The sequence below is a fragment of the Crotalus tigris genome, unplaced genomic scaffold, assembly GCF_016545835.1.
Source record: "Crotalus tigris isolate CLP2741 ecotype Arizona unplaced genomic scaffold, ASM1654583v1 scf7180000019700.414542, whole genome shotgun sequence".
NCBI classification, from domain to species: domain Eukaryota; kingdom Metazoa; phylum Chordata; class Lepidosauria; order Squamata; family Viperidae; genus Crotalus; species Crotalus tigris.
In genome coordinates, this window is record NW_024097669.1 from 136,860 (window position 1) to 151,763 (window position 14,904).

The 14,904-nt window shown below is 33.6% G+C and overlaps 1 protein-coding gene across 4 annotated transcripts in view; it reads right to left on the reverse strand.

The window, feature by feature from the left end:
- LOC120317578 (centrosomal protein of 72 kDa-like) overlaps positions 1 to 14,904 on the reverse strand; it is a 261,314-nt gene that overhangs the window by 90,993 nt on the left and 155,417 nt on the right. For 3 of the 4 annotated variants that reach the window (XM_039364266.1, XM_039364263.1, XM_039364265.1), the window contains one exon: positions 7,562 to 7,764. In XM_039364266.1, the coding sequence (XP_039220200.1) occupies positions 7,562 to 7,764 (203 nt within the window). The remainder of the gene's footprint in view (positions 1 to 7,561; positions 7,765 to 14,904) is intronic. The other variant, XM_039364264.1, reaches the window with a different exon arrangement.

The following is a 14,904-nucleotide window of genomic DNA, read 5'->3' on the forward strand; positions in this document are numbered from 1 at the left end:
CCAGGGGGTCTTCAAATCGTCTTCTCAACGAGGACATGAAACGGTTGAAGTTACTGAGTTCTGGGGCATTGGAGTCATGCAGGTTCACCACCCAATCTGCAGCTGGTCCATCCAGGGCAGATTGCACGATCCGGATGCGGGCTTTGTCGCTGGGGATGTCCTGCCCATATTCCTCCATGTAGCTGAGGACTTGGGTTAGGAAAAACCCCAAGCGTGTTGGCTCCCCTTTGAATTTCACCTCCAACGGTGGACGTCTTGGAATGGATCGGTGCCTCCATTGTGGGTGGTAGTGTCTTCCGTCCAGATTTCCATCTGTGGTCCGGTAGGGGGTGGGAGCTCCTGGATCAGTAAATGTCCCTGGGGTTGCAGGTTCCACGTCCCCCTCGGTGTCTCTCCCTTTGTGGCTCCAGGAACTGGGGCGGGCGTAGGGCTCAGGAATCTCCTCTCCTAGGGAGCTGAGAGTTCTCTTCATCAGGTCAATAGCTCTCTCTAGGATCCAGTCTGAGTACGGCATACAGCTTCCTCCCTCTTCACTTGCGTGCAGGGATTTCTCCATCTCCTGCTTCCATTCTGGTTGCTTGGTCCCCCGTCTCAGGGTCACTTTTCTTGATTCCTTTCCCCACTCGCTTTTCTTTCCAACGCCCATCGACCAGTGAGGCTTGTGGTCCTGTGTCTCCACCACTTCTTCTTCTGAGAAATCTGGCCTCTCGGATCCCAACATCTGGCAAGGTTCCAACTGGGTCAGCGGCTCTCTTTCCAGGGAGTTTTCTCCCTCTCTTGCTTCGTTGTCTGACATGGTAAATTTTTGCAAAATCCCCCGGCAAGGGTCTACCTTCCAGGTGGATTAATTTTGCAAGTCCTGTCTAATGTAAGGACCCACCCCACTTTGCATCTTAAGAAGACAGAACTCTTGGAATAGTTCTTCCAACAGGAATCCTTTATTAAGAGAAAATGGTTGCAGGCATGCTAGACAGGACTTGGGGTCCAAGCTCTCCCATTCAAGGTTTTAAGGGGTTCCCCAGTAGTCCCACCCAATCAACCCCCCTTCCCAGTGATAGTTTCAAGTATCACAATTCCACCCCGTTTCTTCTTTCTTCCGTCTGGATGGAGACTTCAGATAACTACATGAAAGGCAAATACTCTTCTTTGTTAATGCTAATGTTCTCTGGTGTTAACGCTTTGAGGTTACAATAGGTTACAATAAACACACATTCAGCATTCAGCTCTTTGAAGTCTACTGAAGGAAGTGAGGGCCATAAAGCCCCTTTGTTCTCCCCCTTCTCTCCCTCTTATGGCAGAATCCAAAGAAGGCAGAATTGGGAGTTTCTATATTTGATAATTAAAGATGAAATATGATTGGATTCTGACATTGGTCTTGCAATTTTTCAAAACCATCTTGTCAAATAGGAGCTGATCTGTTGTTCTTCTGCTGCTTGGGAAATTCTTATGGGGATATTTTTATGAACCTGAATTCTTTCATAGATGCATGGCAAGAATAAGTGCATTAATATTTGATCTTCTGATTTTAGAGTGATGGGAATTTTATGATGGAGGTAGAAATGGACAGGAAAATCTATCCTAAAAGATATATTATAATCAACATTCGAAGGTATTCTACAAGTTTAATTTGATTGATGTATGACATCCACTTCACCTCTAGGAACTAAACATTTACTTCTTATGCTCATAAAATATTCTCTAATTCTATTTCCTCTTCAACAATGCAATATATTTTATACTCTTTATTCATTCTATTGTTATAGCCTACTATGTTCCTGTTACATTAATTCTCGAGTTTAAAAGGTTTAAGCAAAACTATGGAAAGTGGTAACTTAATACTACCTTTGTGCAAAAAAGGGGACTTTTTCAGTTATATTAGACAATTAACTTTACAATTTTTAAAAATTAATTGTAATTCATTTACTCTGCAGAATGTGAACATCAATAATACTTATATATGAGTTTATGCTTCCAAGAGACAAAAGAAAAATAATCTTTTGCATGGACAGCTAGAAATTTGGTTTTAGGATCACATGACCAGGACTCCTCTTTAAGACAACTGCTAAATGATAGACATTTTTCTTTTTATTGCCAATGATCTGCTGATTTTGCTGCCAAAGCTGCAAATCTCTTCTCTAGCAGTTTTGCTCCCTGGATTTGAATAGGAGCACAGGAATGACTCAAGATGATTTTTTGATAGCCATAGACCCACCTGGAAAGGGGAGTCTTGAAGATTCCAGTTCCCTGTGGGAGTACTAGGAAAATCATTAGTTATCCATTTTCTCTGGGCAGTTTGTTTTCTTAAGCATATCTGGATTTTAACTTCACTGTAAAAAATTTTTTTCACTTTTTTATCTTTAAAAGTTGACTGGATGGTGATATGCTGATCTATTTTAACCCCCTACTGGACTTAATCTGTTTTTTTTTTCTTTTTCCCTTTGATGTATATTATTGTTTTGAATAAATTTTGTTTTTCCATAAAGAAACATGGTGTGTTCTTATGTAATGAAAATGCTTTTATTTGATTTATATCTATATTGGACTCTCACCATAAGGATTTGATTTTATTAATTTGCAAAATATTTGGAGCTTATTATTTTAACTTTTCTTTTAACTTTGGATCGAAATATCCAGAAAATATTTTCCCTGATTCTTCATCTACTTCTACACTTTGCTTCAGTGTTCTTTGTTCCTTGTGTTCTCTTATTTAGCATTGTTAAGTTGCACAGAGCAACAATTTATCAAAGCATATGTGGCTATTTGAAAAAAGACAGTTTGGTTATATGCAATCCTTAGTTGAAAGCTTTTTAAAAATATTTGATGAAATGATAATGTCTGTGGAAAATATTCAAATGCATCTAGGTCTGAATAAATTGCATTCACAAAAGGATTGTGATTTGAAAACAGAAGATCCATTGAAGAAAATATGGACTGTACTGGCTTAGAATTAATTGAGTTAATCGCATATACCTCTCTGAAGTTCAAATCAGCATTCTTTTACAACAGTAGCAATCTAATTGAGTGGATAAGTGATAAATTGGTTTTCCCTAGGAGGACTGAAGAACATTGGGAAATGGATTTATTACACTTAACTGGAAAACAATTTCATATAGACATTTTTGGGAAGATGGACCAAAAATGGGAGATGGTATTAAGAAACAAATATGGATATTTGATCCAGGATGAATTACTGTTAACGCTTGGGATGATTTGGGATAGATAAGATGCTGTGGTAAATTTTCTACAAGTTGATTACAATAATAGTTTATTAACAGAATGTTTTGAAAATCAAATCTTACCTTTTTATTGTTATCATTTTTGTTAACTGTTTTGCTATTAATGTAATATATCGATGGCAGGTTAATAATTTACAAATAGATTTAGTAGTTTAAAAATTTTGGGGGCCTGTTTCGCAAGGGGTGGGACATTAATATTGTAGTAATGTATTAATCAGTATTCAACTGGGGAAGAATATGTATATATGTGATAGTTTTATTCTTTTTTAATGGACTTTTTATGATCATTTGTTTGTGTTTTTTCTTCATTTTTTTAAGCTTTATATTTTAACTTTTTGGGAATAAAAATAAACCAAGCTTTATATTTTAACTTTTTGGGAATAAAAATAAACCAAATGGTTTCAGAAAGAATGTTAGATTATGCAAAAGAACCATGGACCAGCCCTACATGTATTGTGTTAACTAAGATACAGTAAGGGCATTTTATATTAATGAGATAGATATTTTCATTGAGCAGAATTTAATATTTGGACTCCAATGAAAAAGCCAGTTAGTTGTTGGCACATTCTTTAAAGCAACAAAATCAATCAAGATTAATTTCTGAAATTAATGGCTATATTGTATTTGATTCTGATGTCATCAATCAGAAATTGTTAATTTTCTGTAAATCAACATATAGACTGATATGAAACTGATCAGCTGCTGAATCTTTTAAGAATAAACACCCATTATCAATTCATAAGGCACATATAAATTGATTCTAAACCAAGTAAAGATCTTAAATTTTGTGCTAGTTATAGACCTATTTCAGTAAATGATGTTGATATTGAGATCTTAGTTACTATATTATCCTACCACATATAATTCACTCCCCAGTAGGAGCTTATCAAAATTCATCAGGTTTCAGGCAATTTATGATTATTAATTGATATGTTATATGGGCTATTTGTATTAGTACCTTTAGACACAGAGCAAAGCCTTTGATTTGATTTGAATTAAATTTGAAAGTAATTGATTATTGAATAGCTTTCCATAGAATTAAAAAAATGTTTTAAAATAATTATAAATGCAATAGTACAAACTAATGGAAACTAAAAGAAAGAAAGAAGAATGAAAAATAGAGCAAAAATGCAAAGGAAAAGGAAAAAACCCATAGAGAATAGAAGAAAAGGGGAGAAAAGTAAGAATAGCAAATAAAGAGATAATGAAATCTATAACTTTCTCTTAATTAAAACCAATGATCTCTTCATGCCATGAGCCATCTCTTATCTGTAAACAAATCTATAAGCATTATTACATTGTACATTGTCCAGAATTGCCTCAAACTGTGAGATTGGCAGCATATAAATTTAATAAATAGACAGACAGATTTCAGTTCAGGTATCAGCAAAAATAGGAGTTACCAGAAATAGTAACATATCTACTTCAATCTTAATCAAATAATCCAAATGTATATTTCTTCCTTTTACTTTTAATAGTCTTAAATCCATTCAAGGAATATTGTAAAACTTGATCTTTTTTAATTTCTTTTTTATCCCGACTCCAACTTTAACAAATCATTTTTCTCAGTCCAATATAAAAGAATTATCAGGTCACTCTCTTGGTTTATTATTTGTAATTCTATTTTGGTTTTAAAGCATCAATTTCTTTTATATGTCTAATGAGACATTTTTTTCTATGTCATTCTTGTAGCCTGTCATTTGTAGATCCACCATTAGCGTCAACACTGTTTCTCTTTTGGAAGATAAAACTGCTTCTTCTGCTGCTACAATATATTTTGAACACAATCTATCCCTAGAAGCAAACATTGTTATTGATATTGTTAATATTAACTTCTGATTCTACTTTTAAGTGTCCTTCAATATTTCCAGTGTTATAATATTAGTCTTCATTTTGGAACTGTTGATCAGGTTTATGGTTTTTTATCCATTGATTAAAATGTTTAGTTTCATCTAATGTCCAATTTTTAAATTCTTTATCTTTTTTATGTCTTTGAAAAAAATTAAAATGTCTACTTTCCTACAGAAAGGATTTTTTAAAATCTTATTTCTTTTTTTTCTGGACTCTTAATTCATTCATATGTTTCTAAAATTAGCTTTTTGCTATTTATTTCAATTGTTCTTAGTTCTTAATCCTGTGGTTAATTTTTCCTTAAGACATACCCACATAGCAAAAGGCCTCTAGTGGCTAAAAAATAATTAAGAAACAATTACCAAATGTGATTATGAAATGTAGTATGTGAACTTTGTGTATTTTAAAAGGTGCCAACTAAATTTGAGCAAGATGGCTATTCCCTCATCTCTTGACACTCAAAAAATGTTGCCCTGTGGTGTCCTTGTGAAGAGCAAGTGCCTGGACCACCTATGGATGATTACCTATCCATTTTTTGACTGGAGAGACTTGAAGACCCAGTCTACTCATTGGGTGTTTGTTCTTTGCCCTGGTTGTTGGCTCTGCTTTCTGCTTTCTTCTTCTAGAAGCTTCTTTTTATAGAACTTTCTTTGGGGCATTGAGATTTATTATTTGCAACACAGTGCTGGAGTTATAACAATTGAATGATTTCAGACTTTTGAATTGAAGCTGCCTACTTTGACCCTTCACCTAGTATGATCTTTGAACCTTTCACCATCATTATAAGGCTAATGAAATTAAAAGAATTTAATTTTAATTAGAAATTAAAAGTATTACTTTGATGGGGTGTCACTGCAAATTATCTTTTATATGCTGATGACATTTTCCAATTTTAGGTTAGTATTTTATCTCTCTACCTAACTTTTTAAGGTAGTAAGATATTTAGAAAAATATTTATAATATTAATTATTATGTCTCTTACTTCTCTTGGATTTTAATATCTATAAAATATTAAGTAAAAAGTTGGTTTTTGTGATTATAGATTATATTAAATATTTGTAACTTTACATACTTAAAAATATTTGGAACATGTGGAAATAAAGTGTAATTAAAACTCAGGCATGCTTAAGAAAAATGAACAGATAAAGGGAAATGGTGGTAAGAGACCAACTCTACTAATTGCTCCTTACCAAGAAATGCAGCCAGCAAGACCCCTCTTCTCCATGTTCATCCAAAGGTCCTCTTGGGTCCTTCATAGTCTCCCCTTCAAAAAGCAGGGAGCAGAGCCACCAAATAACCAGCTTTGGTGGCAAAATCAGCTATTTGTGGGTAGGAGGCAAATAACTGCCCATCATTCAGCACACCATCATGTATTTTTTGATAGCTACCCTATGACGTTCCTTTCCACACTTAAGAGGCAGCCTAGACATAGTAAGCTATACTGAGATGAAGAGTTAAAATAAAAACTGCTTGGGAGGGCACCAGAATTACTTTTCTTACGCCATGGATATGAAAAAAAGAGCATACAGTTATTCTTTCCCCCCCCAGAAGATTATTCTTGGCATGATTTCAGAATTCTTGAGAACCTCAAGGCAATTTGGGAAAGTTGGACCAGAATTTAATATGTTAACCTTTCAAAATAAGTCATACCTATATATTGAAAGAGACAAAGTATTCCTCAAGCAGGAATATTCACATGAATATTTGATCCATGACAAATTACTCTAGCTACCATCTCAAGCAGATGGTAGAAATGGATGCTGTGGTTCAAGACACTGGATTCAGGAGGCCTGAAACTTACATCTATGTAGGACAGGGCAAAAGCAACTGGTAAGACTATTTCAAAACAGTGTAGCATGAAAACTCCATTTAAAAAATTGGACATTGAGGATATTGTGGCATGTTTGATTCAAATGTTTTTCAATTTTTTTTTTTTTTTTGGCAAGACTGAGATCATGGTAATTATGACAGGAGAAGCAGTAACATCTTCCATTAACTGATTTTTATCTTAACCCAACACTGCATCCAGATACCAGTTCACAATCTATAAGGACCCAAATAATTCAAACAAATAGATTTGGGTATTATCCATATATTAGTAAAATTTTATGTCATATCCTAATAATTATAATACAAATACTAAGTATTTATTATTAAATATTACTGGAAATAGAAGTTAAATTGCCATGGGATCAAGTCACTCAATCATAACCTCTGAATATAAATCTTAAATACATTGCTTCAATATTCAAACCAAAGAATCAGGCCAGATAGTTTCTTTCCTCACAAAAGTCACCTATCAAAACTTAAGTCCCATAACTATGAACAAAGATTGGAATGAGTGCACAACAGCCACTCTCTTAAATTCCTACCCTAGCATAAGATTATTTGTAACAGACTATAGTTAAAATTTAATACACATATGTTCTCACACAAAAAAAGTTAAAGAAAATTAAATACTATATTCTGCTCACCATATCCTTCTTATTTCTGCTCAACTCTGATTTTAGACCTTTAATCCAGGTGCTGTATTGTTTCTCTTGTTGAAATAGACACTGTTGTAAGGCTTCTTTTTCTAAGAGAAGTTTATTCACCTCTTGATTCTTTGTGGAATAATGTTTCTGTTGATCTGCTGGCAGAGATTTCTGAACTGCAGACAAAACCATTTCTGCTTGAGCTGGGATATAAAGAGATTTATCTAGGTCTACAATTAGTGAGAACAGAAAATTAAACAAAACAAATACCTTCATAAAATACTGAATACTAGCAAGTTCATTTTAGATTCTGTTGGATTGTTATAGATAGCATATCTTGCAGACATGAATACATTCCACTGTGTATTATTTCACCAAATGTAGGTCTGAGTTTTTTTTTAATTGAAAATTTTTAAAATTTTACAAAATAAGAAAAAACAACCCTCCCCAACCCACCCACTCCCTCCCTCAACTTTCCCAGAGCTGAATATAGGCTTAATTAAATTTTCTTGAATTCTTAAAAAAAAATATATATAAACCATAGATAAGTCTAAATACATTACTTAAACTACTAATAGAATAATTAACAATAATATATATATATATATAAAAGAGATAAATATTAAAGAAAAGAAAATACCTAAAAAAAAGAAGAGAAAGAAAGAAGAAAAGAAATATAAGAAAGTAAAATAATAATAAAACATATAAAGAAAAAGAAAAAATAATACAATCTATAAAATATTAAAATTTGTATATAAATTATTGATAAACTAAGTAATATTTTTATATCCAACTTATGTTGTATAAAATCTATCCATTTTTCCCATACCACAAAAAACTTCTCTTGCGATTGATCCTTTAAAAAAGCCGAAATCTTTGCCATTTTCGCCAGATAGGATACTTTAAAAAACCACTCTTGCAAAGTAGGCAAAGATTCCTTCTTCCAGTATTGCCCTACTAACAACCTTGCGGCTGTAATTAAATTTAACATCAATATAACCTCCTTAGTATCACAATCGGTAACAATACCTAGCAAAAACAATTGTGGGGTAAATTTTACCCTCCTTCTAAAAATTCTTTGAATATTCCACCATATCTTAATCCAAAAGGCTTTTATATTTTTACACGACTACCAAATATGGTAATAAGTAGCATGCAAACAACCACATCTCCAACATTTGGGCTGTAAGTCGGGATACATACGAGACATTTTTTGTGGATCAAGGTGCCTCCATCTTAACTCCTCTCCTTATCTCCTCTATCGCATGCCAAGGTATAGCCCATAATGGTATTTTAGAATCACTTCTGTAGTATTTCCTCCAAACCCGAAGTAGAGAAATCCTTATAATATGGGATTTAAAAACCCGGTCAACTTTTTTATTAAAAATTAAATAGGCATGCCATCCAAAAAATAAATCCCAACCCTTCAAGAGGAGTATTTCTACATTTGTTAAATTAACCCAATCACTAATTAATGTTAAGGCCACAGCATCATAATACAATTTCAAATTCGGTACCTTGAGTCCACCTCTCTCACGAATATCTTGTATAATTTTAAGCTTTACTCTTGGTTTTTTCCCCGCCCAGATAAATTTATTGATACCTTTCTGCCATTCATTTAAATTGACCTCATTCTTTAAGATAGGTATCATTTGAAATAAGAAAAGGAATTTAGGCAGGACATTCATTTTAATCGCCGCAATTCTTCCCAAAAGAGATAATTGCAACTTCTCCCAATTTTTCAAGTCTCTTTGTATCCTGACCCACAACCTTTCATAATTATTTTTATACAATTTTACATTAGAGACAGATAAAGTAACCCCCAAATATTTTACCTTATCAACAACCTCAAAATCTGTCAGATTAACCAAAGTCTGCTTATCCATATTAGTCATATTTTTGGGTAGTATTTTAGTCTTATTGTTATTAATTTTAAAACCCGAAACCCGTCCATATTGATATATCAATTGTAATAACTCTATTACGGAGTGAGTAGGTTGGGACAGGGTAACCACCAAGTCATCTGCAAAAGCTCTTAGTTTTTATTCTTTTTTGTTAACTTCTATTCCTTTTATTTGCTCTGATTCTCGAATTTTAATCAACAATATTTCCAAAGTTAAAACAAACAGCAAAGGTGACAATGGACATCCCTGTCTAGTCCCCTTTTCTATTGTAAAAACCTCTGACAAGCCCCCATTAACTATAAGTTGTGCCGTTTGTTTTTGATAAATAGCACCAAGAGCTTGTGAAATTTTTTCTCCAAAGTTCATTTTATCGATTAGTCGGTCTGAGTTTTGATCACTTTAAAATCAGTATGCTAAAGTTAAGGATTGCAAGATCGACCAACATCATTTAATAATAAAAGATAGTATTGATACTATTATTTTCCAGGGAAAGGTTGGGCATTCTTATTAGCATTCTGCACTGGCATACCTGAAGAAATTAATGTAGGTGTAGACTACAAAACCCCACCTCTAGGTAATTTAAGGCTACCTAGGTCAAGACCCAGGTGATGAGCCACCAGTTCCATAGCCCTGGCTTGGAAAACAGAAGGGATACTGAATCATGATCCTTGGCAACACCAGAGGGCCATCAGAAGGAGCTTTGTTGATAGAGGACAGTAGAATTTAAAGGGATGCAGCCAACAAGCTGGAGACAATCTGGTAAAAAGCCCATCCCAGACCATCTGGATTAGAAGCCGAATGGACTGAGCCCTCCAGCAAGATACTATGTCTGTGTTCAGGATACAAGATCAGCACTTCCCTAATATGGCTGCTGCATGATAAGAGTCTTTCTTCTCCCTTGCCGACAATCTGCTGATTTTGTTGCTAAAGCTGATTCTTTGGATTTGAATGGGAGCAATTAGAAATGACCAAAGATGGCTTCCGGTTCCGGATCGCGGCATTTGCAGCCGTGTGAAGAGATTGCTCTCTTCACCGGCTGTTTTCTCTCTGCCGGTAGATCCTTAATTGGGTCGAAAAGCTGCCCTGGAGGGGCAGCTACCATTGAGGAGGTCCTTGTCGACTGTGAAAGGGTGGCAGTTCTTTCCATGGTCCGAGATTGCTCCTTAGAGCCGACAGAGAAAAGAGCGGTCAGTAAAATGGCCGTTCATTTTGCTGCTGTAACCAGAAGTCAGAAGAATATCTAATTGCAAAGAACCACTAATTGTGGTTGATCCGGGTGAGATTTTTTTTTTACTCTCTTAGCCGTTTTTTCTTGCCTGTAAAAAGCATTTTTGGATTTATTTCCCTGTTTTAAGAGAGCGGCGTTGGTTAGTGTGGGAACAGAGGCTTTGGATGAAAACTGACTTTAATTGACTATTTTTTTACTTTTACTTACTTTGGGGTCTTGAAAAAATTTTTATTAATGAATTTTACTACTGGATTCAGCATATATGTGAAAAATATTATCTTTTTTCTTCTCTTTTTCTGACTTTGACAATGTTATTTTTGGAAGAGACTTTTATAGTCTACTGAGGACATCTTGTGGAGAAATTTAAAATTACAACTGTCTTTTGTTTTTTCTGTCTGATGATGAGAATGGCTTTGACCTTCAGACCATCATAAAGAAAAAGACAAAGAATTTAACAGCTGTTATTTGTGGGGGTGGACACTGACTAAATGTTTTGGAATATAGCCTCCACCAAAAGATAACAGGCTTTGGTTCTAGTTAGTATTGAAATGGAGAAATCTTATTCACAACTCGGCTGTAAACTCATACTGGAAAAAATCTATGAAGCTACTGAGGAAATATGTTTCCAAATAAGAGAGAGTACTGCAGAAATAATAAACAGAAATTCTACTGTGAACCTACAAACTGACCTTCAAGACCAAAAAGCAATAGAAGAGGAATTAATTTACACTAAAGAAGATTCTATTTCATTTTACATACAGCCTATTGAGACATTGAATGAACAAAAATGATTGCAACTAAACCAGCTACAACTTCAAAACTAACAGAAATGGATTTGAAACTACAATTGGTTGAGCATTATGACAACTTTGATAATCAATTACTAACAAAAAAATTGGAGGTGATTGAGTTTCTTATTCAGCAGACAGGAGCCATGCGTCAAAAACAGAGGATGGGAGGGTTTTTACTGACCCAAATGACATTGCAAGCAATAGAGGGAGATTTATCTGCTGAAACAGAAGCCTTGTTATGGAAACCTGCATGGCAGGAAAAAAAAGCTAGAATAAGACTTAAAAGAGAAACTTAAAATCATATGTAATGGATTAAAAGGCTTTGAGAAATATGGATTGACAAGATTTAAGATTCAGAGTTGAAAATCAGTTATTATTAGAATATATATGTTAAATAGAGTAAGAATGTATTTTTTTGAATAATATCTTTATTTGTATGAAAATTATTTTGTAATGGAATGAGAATAAGAAAATGGAAAAAGTTTTTTTAGAGATTCAGATTGATTTAACAACTGAGTGTGTTAAGTTAGTAAGATGATGCTTTGTGTAATAATATGTGTGTTTCTTTCCTTTCTTTTTTATTCTTTTAGACATGAACTATTTGGATGAGATTTAAGGTCTATCTAATAGGCAGAAATGTTTTGTAATAGAGATATATGGACTGATGGATTGTATATGTATAGAGTAGAGTAATATTTTATTTTTTAACCAGGATAATTATTTTGTAGTGGAAGAAGAAATAAGAGAGATTTGTGATAAAATCAATGATTTATGAGATTAAGAACCAGAATAGATCTGGATTTGTATTTTAGAAGGGATATCTGAAGTGATAATATGTTTATCTAAGATTAAATTGGACTATGATAATTGTAAATTAATAAAGTTCGAAACAGGATTAGGATTTATAGAAATGAAATGTAGAAATGGATTATTTTAAATATGTTATATTATTTGAGGGAAATAGAGAGGGAACATTTAATGTATTTACTCAATGTATTATATGATTTTCTTTCTGGATGATTGATCCCCCAGCATTTTGTTGTAAAAATTAAAAAAAACAATAAAATTTGTTATATAAAAAAATGACCCAAGATGACTTTTGGACAGGCATGGACTCACCTGGGAAGAGAAATCTTGAAGATTCCAGTTATCCATGGAAGGGGTTGAAAAGTCACTAGACAAATCCATCCTCCTTTTTAGTAGTTTGTTTTCTAAGGAAGTCTGAGTGTCAGAACCCATATTTTAAAGGGCCTTTTTCTTTCTCTCTAAACCCAAATTGCATTCTCTTCTCTCCCTGGGTTCTGCCATACTCCTGGAGAGGAGGGGGGAAAGCGCTTGAGGGTTATTGTCTTGATTCCTCTATTGCTACAATGTAACACTTTGCTGTTTCTGCATTTCTTCCTCTGTGAACTTTCTCTCCTCTGTTGTCAGCTGGAAAGGGGGAAGGAGAATGGAATGTACCTCCAGCAACTGTTTTATCTCCGTGATCACAAGGGAAGGTGCAAAAAGCCGCCTAAACATCGCTGCAGTCTGGAGATGGCCTGATGTTATCTCCTTTTTCCCACAATGAACTTAACACCTTGGGATTGGCCTGTTTGAACTGACCAGATGAACTATGGGGTAGGGTTATGCTTGGGATACTTTTTACCTACCAATCTGGTGGGAAACCCTCAGATCCTTTCTATTATGCCTACTATCAGCTTCTCCTAATAAAAGCTCCTTTTCGAAGAAACCGTTTCCACGAGTTCTACTTTTTTAAAAAATATATTTTATTGGTTTTTTAATTTTAACAAAAAGTACTTAAGACACACCGTGTTGTTTGGGTAAACAAACATTCCAAGGTAAAAAACCTATAAAAACAGCTCAACTTAATACACTCACTATCATCTCTCTATTTCTCACAGATAACATAATAGATTTAATATATTCCATTTCTAGCTTAAATTTCTATTACTACTCCACTTGTTTTAAAGCTTTATCAATTTAGAATTACCATAATCAAATATTGTTTTACATCAACAAATTATCACTTCAAATATCTCTACCAAGTGTACTGAAGTTCTTAATCTCACTCAGCCCTCTTTTTATCACCAGTCTCATTCGTTTCTTCTTCCAATGATTATTAACTTAATTTAAAAAAAATGTTAAACTTTAATTCCTTTCAATTCATTACACAAACTTCAAATTCCATCCAATTAATTATCATACCTTATCAGATCATATTATTATACACAAAAATCACCTAATCAATTTAAGCACTTCAGAATTCCATTTCCATAACTGAACATTTTTTCAATTCCAGAACATATATATCTGTATGGTTATATATTTTTTATCCTTAATACAATTTCATATTTCTGTACCAAGCAAATTTCCATAAAGCAAAAAAAAGGATCATCTAATTTAAACACACATGTATATAATTGCATTTTTCTTACTTCTAACTCTACATCATTATCCTTAAAACAATCCTTAAAATCAGCATTGCCTTTTACTCTATTAAACATTTTTAAATTTCTTTTTCAGTCTAATTCTGGGTTTCTTTCTATGCCACACAGGCTTCCATAAAAGCACTTCCCTTTCAACCAATAAATCCATTCTTGTTGCTTGTAGTAATCTTTGAAAGAATATAAGTCCCTTCCTCTGTAGTAAACGTCTTTTTTTCCTTTCAACCAATAAATCCATTCTCATTGCTTATAGTATTCTTTGAGAAACTGTAAATCCCTTCCTCTGCAGTAAACGTCTTTTTCTGTTCTCCTTGCAACGTAGTTGCTTTGAGTTCTACTTTCTTAGGATGAGGTATTGAAGTGGGCCCTGATACTGAGTATTAACTTTCACTTTTTGAGTTTATTGTTTTATTTTGCTTTCTGCCCTTAAAAGTTGACCAGCTGATTTAATATTGATTTCTTTCAATCCTTTGCTGGACTCTAGCTGTTCTTTTTTTGTTTCCCTAAGATTTATATTGCTTTTTTGAAAACTTCCGCTTTCCTTTTAAGGAAACATGGCATGTTTTGGGATGGTGAAATACTTTCACTTAATTTACATTAATATTGGATTTTCACCACAGGATTTTTGCATTTTTTTATATTTGCAAGGTATTCAGAGTTTGTTTCTTTAGAATTTTTCTTTCAATCTTAGTTTGAAATATTTAGAAATCTTCTGTTTCAGGGTTTGTTTTTTCTTTGTTCCTTAATCAAGTTACACAGAGCAACAAAGTATCACATTACAGACAAGCAATGGTGACTGAAATCTGAGAAAAGATTTTCTGGTAACATGCAAATTTTAATTGAGAGCTTTTTAAAAAAACTTTGATGAGATGATAATAGTTGTGGAAAATATGCAGAGGCATTTAGCTCTGAATAAATTAGATTAGACACTGATATGAAAGTTGCAGGCCAAAGAAATACAGACCCCACAGAA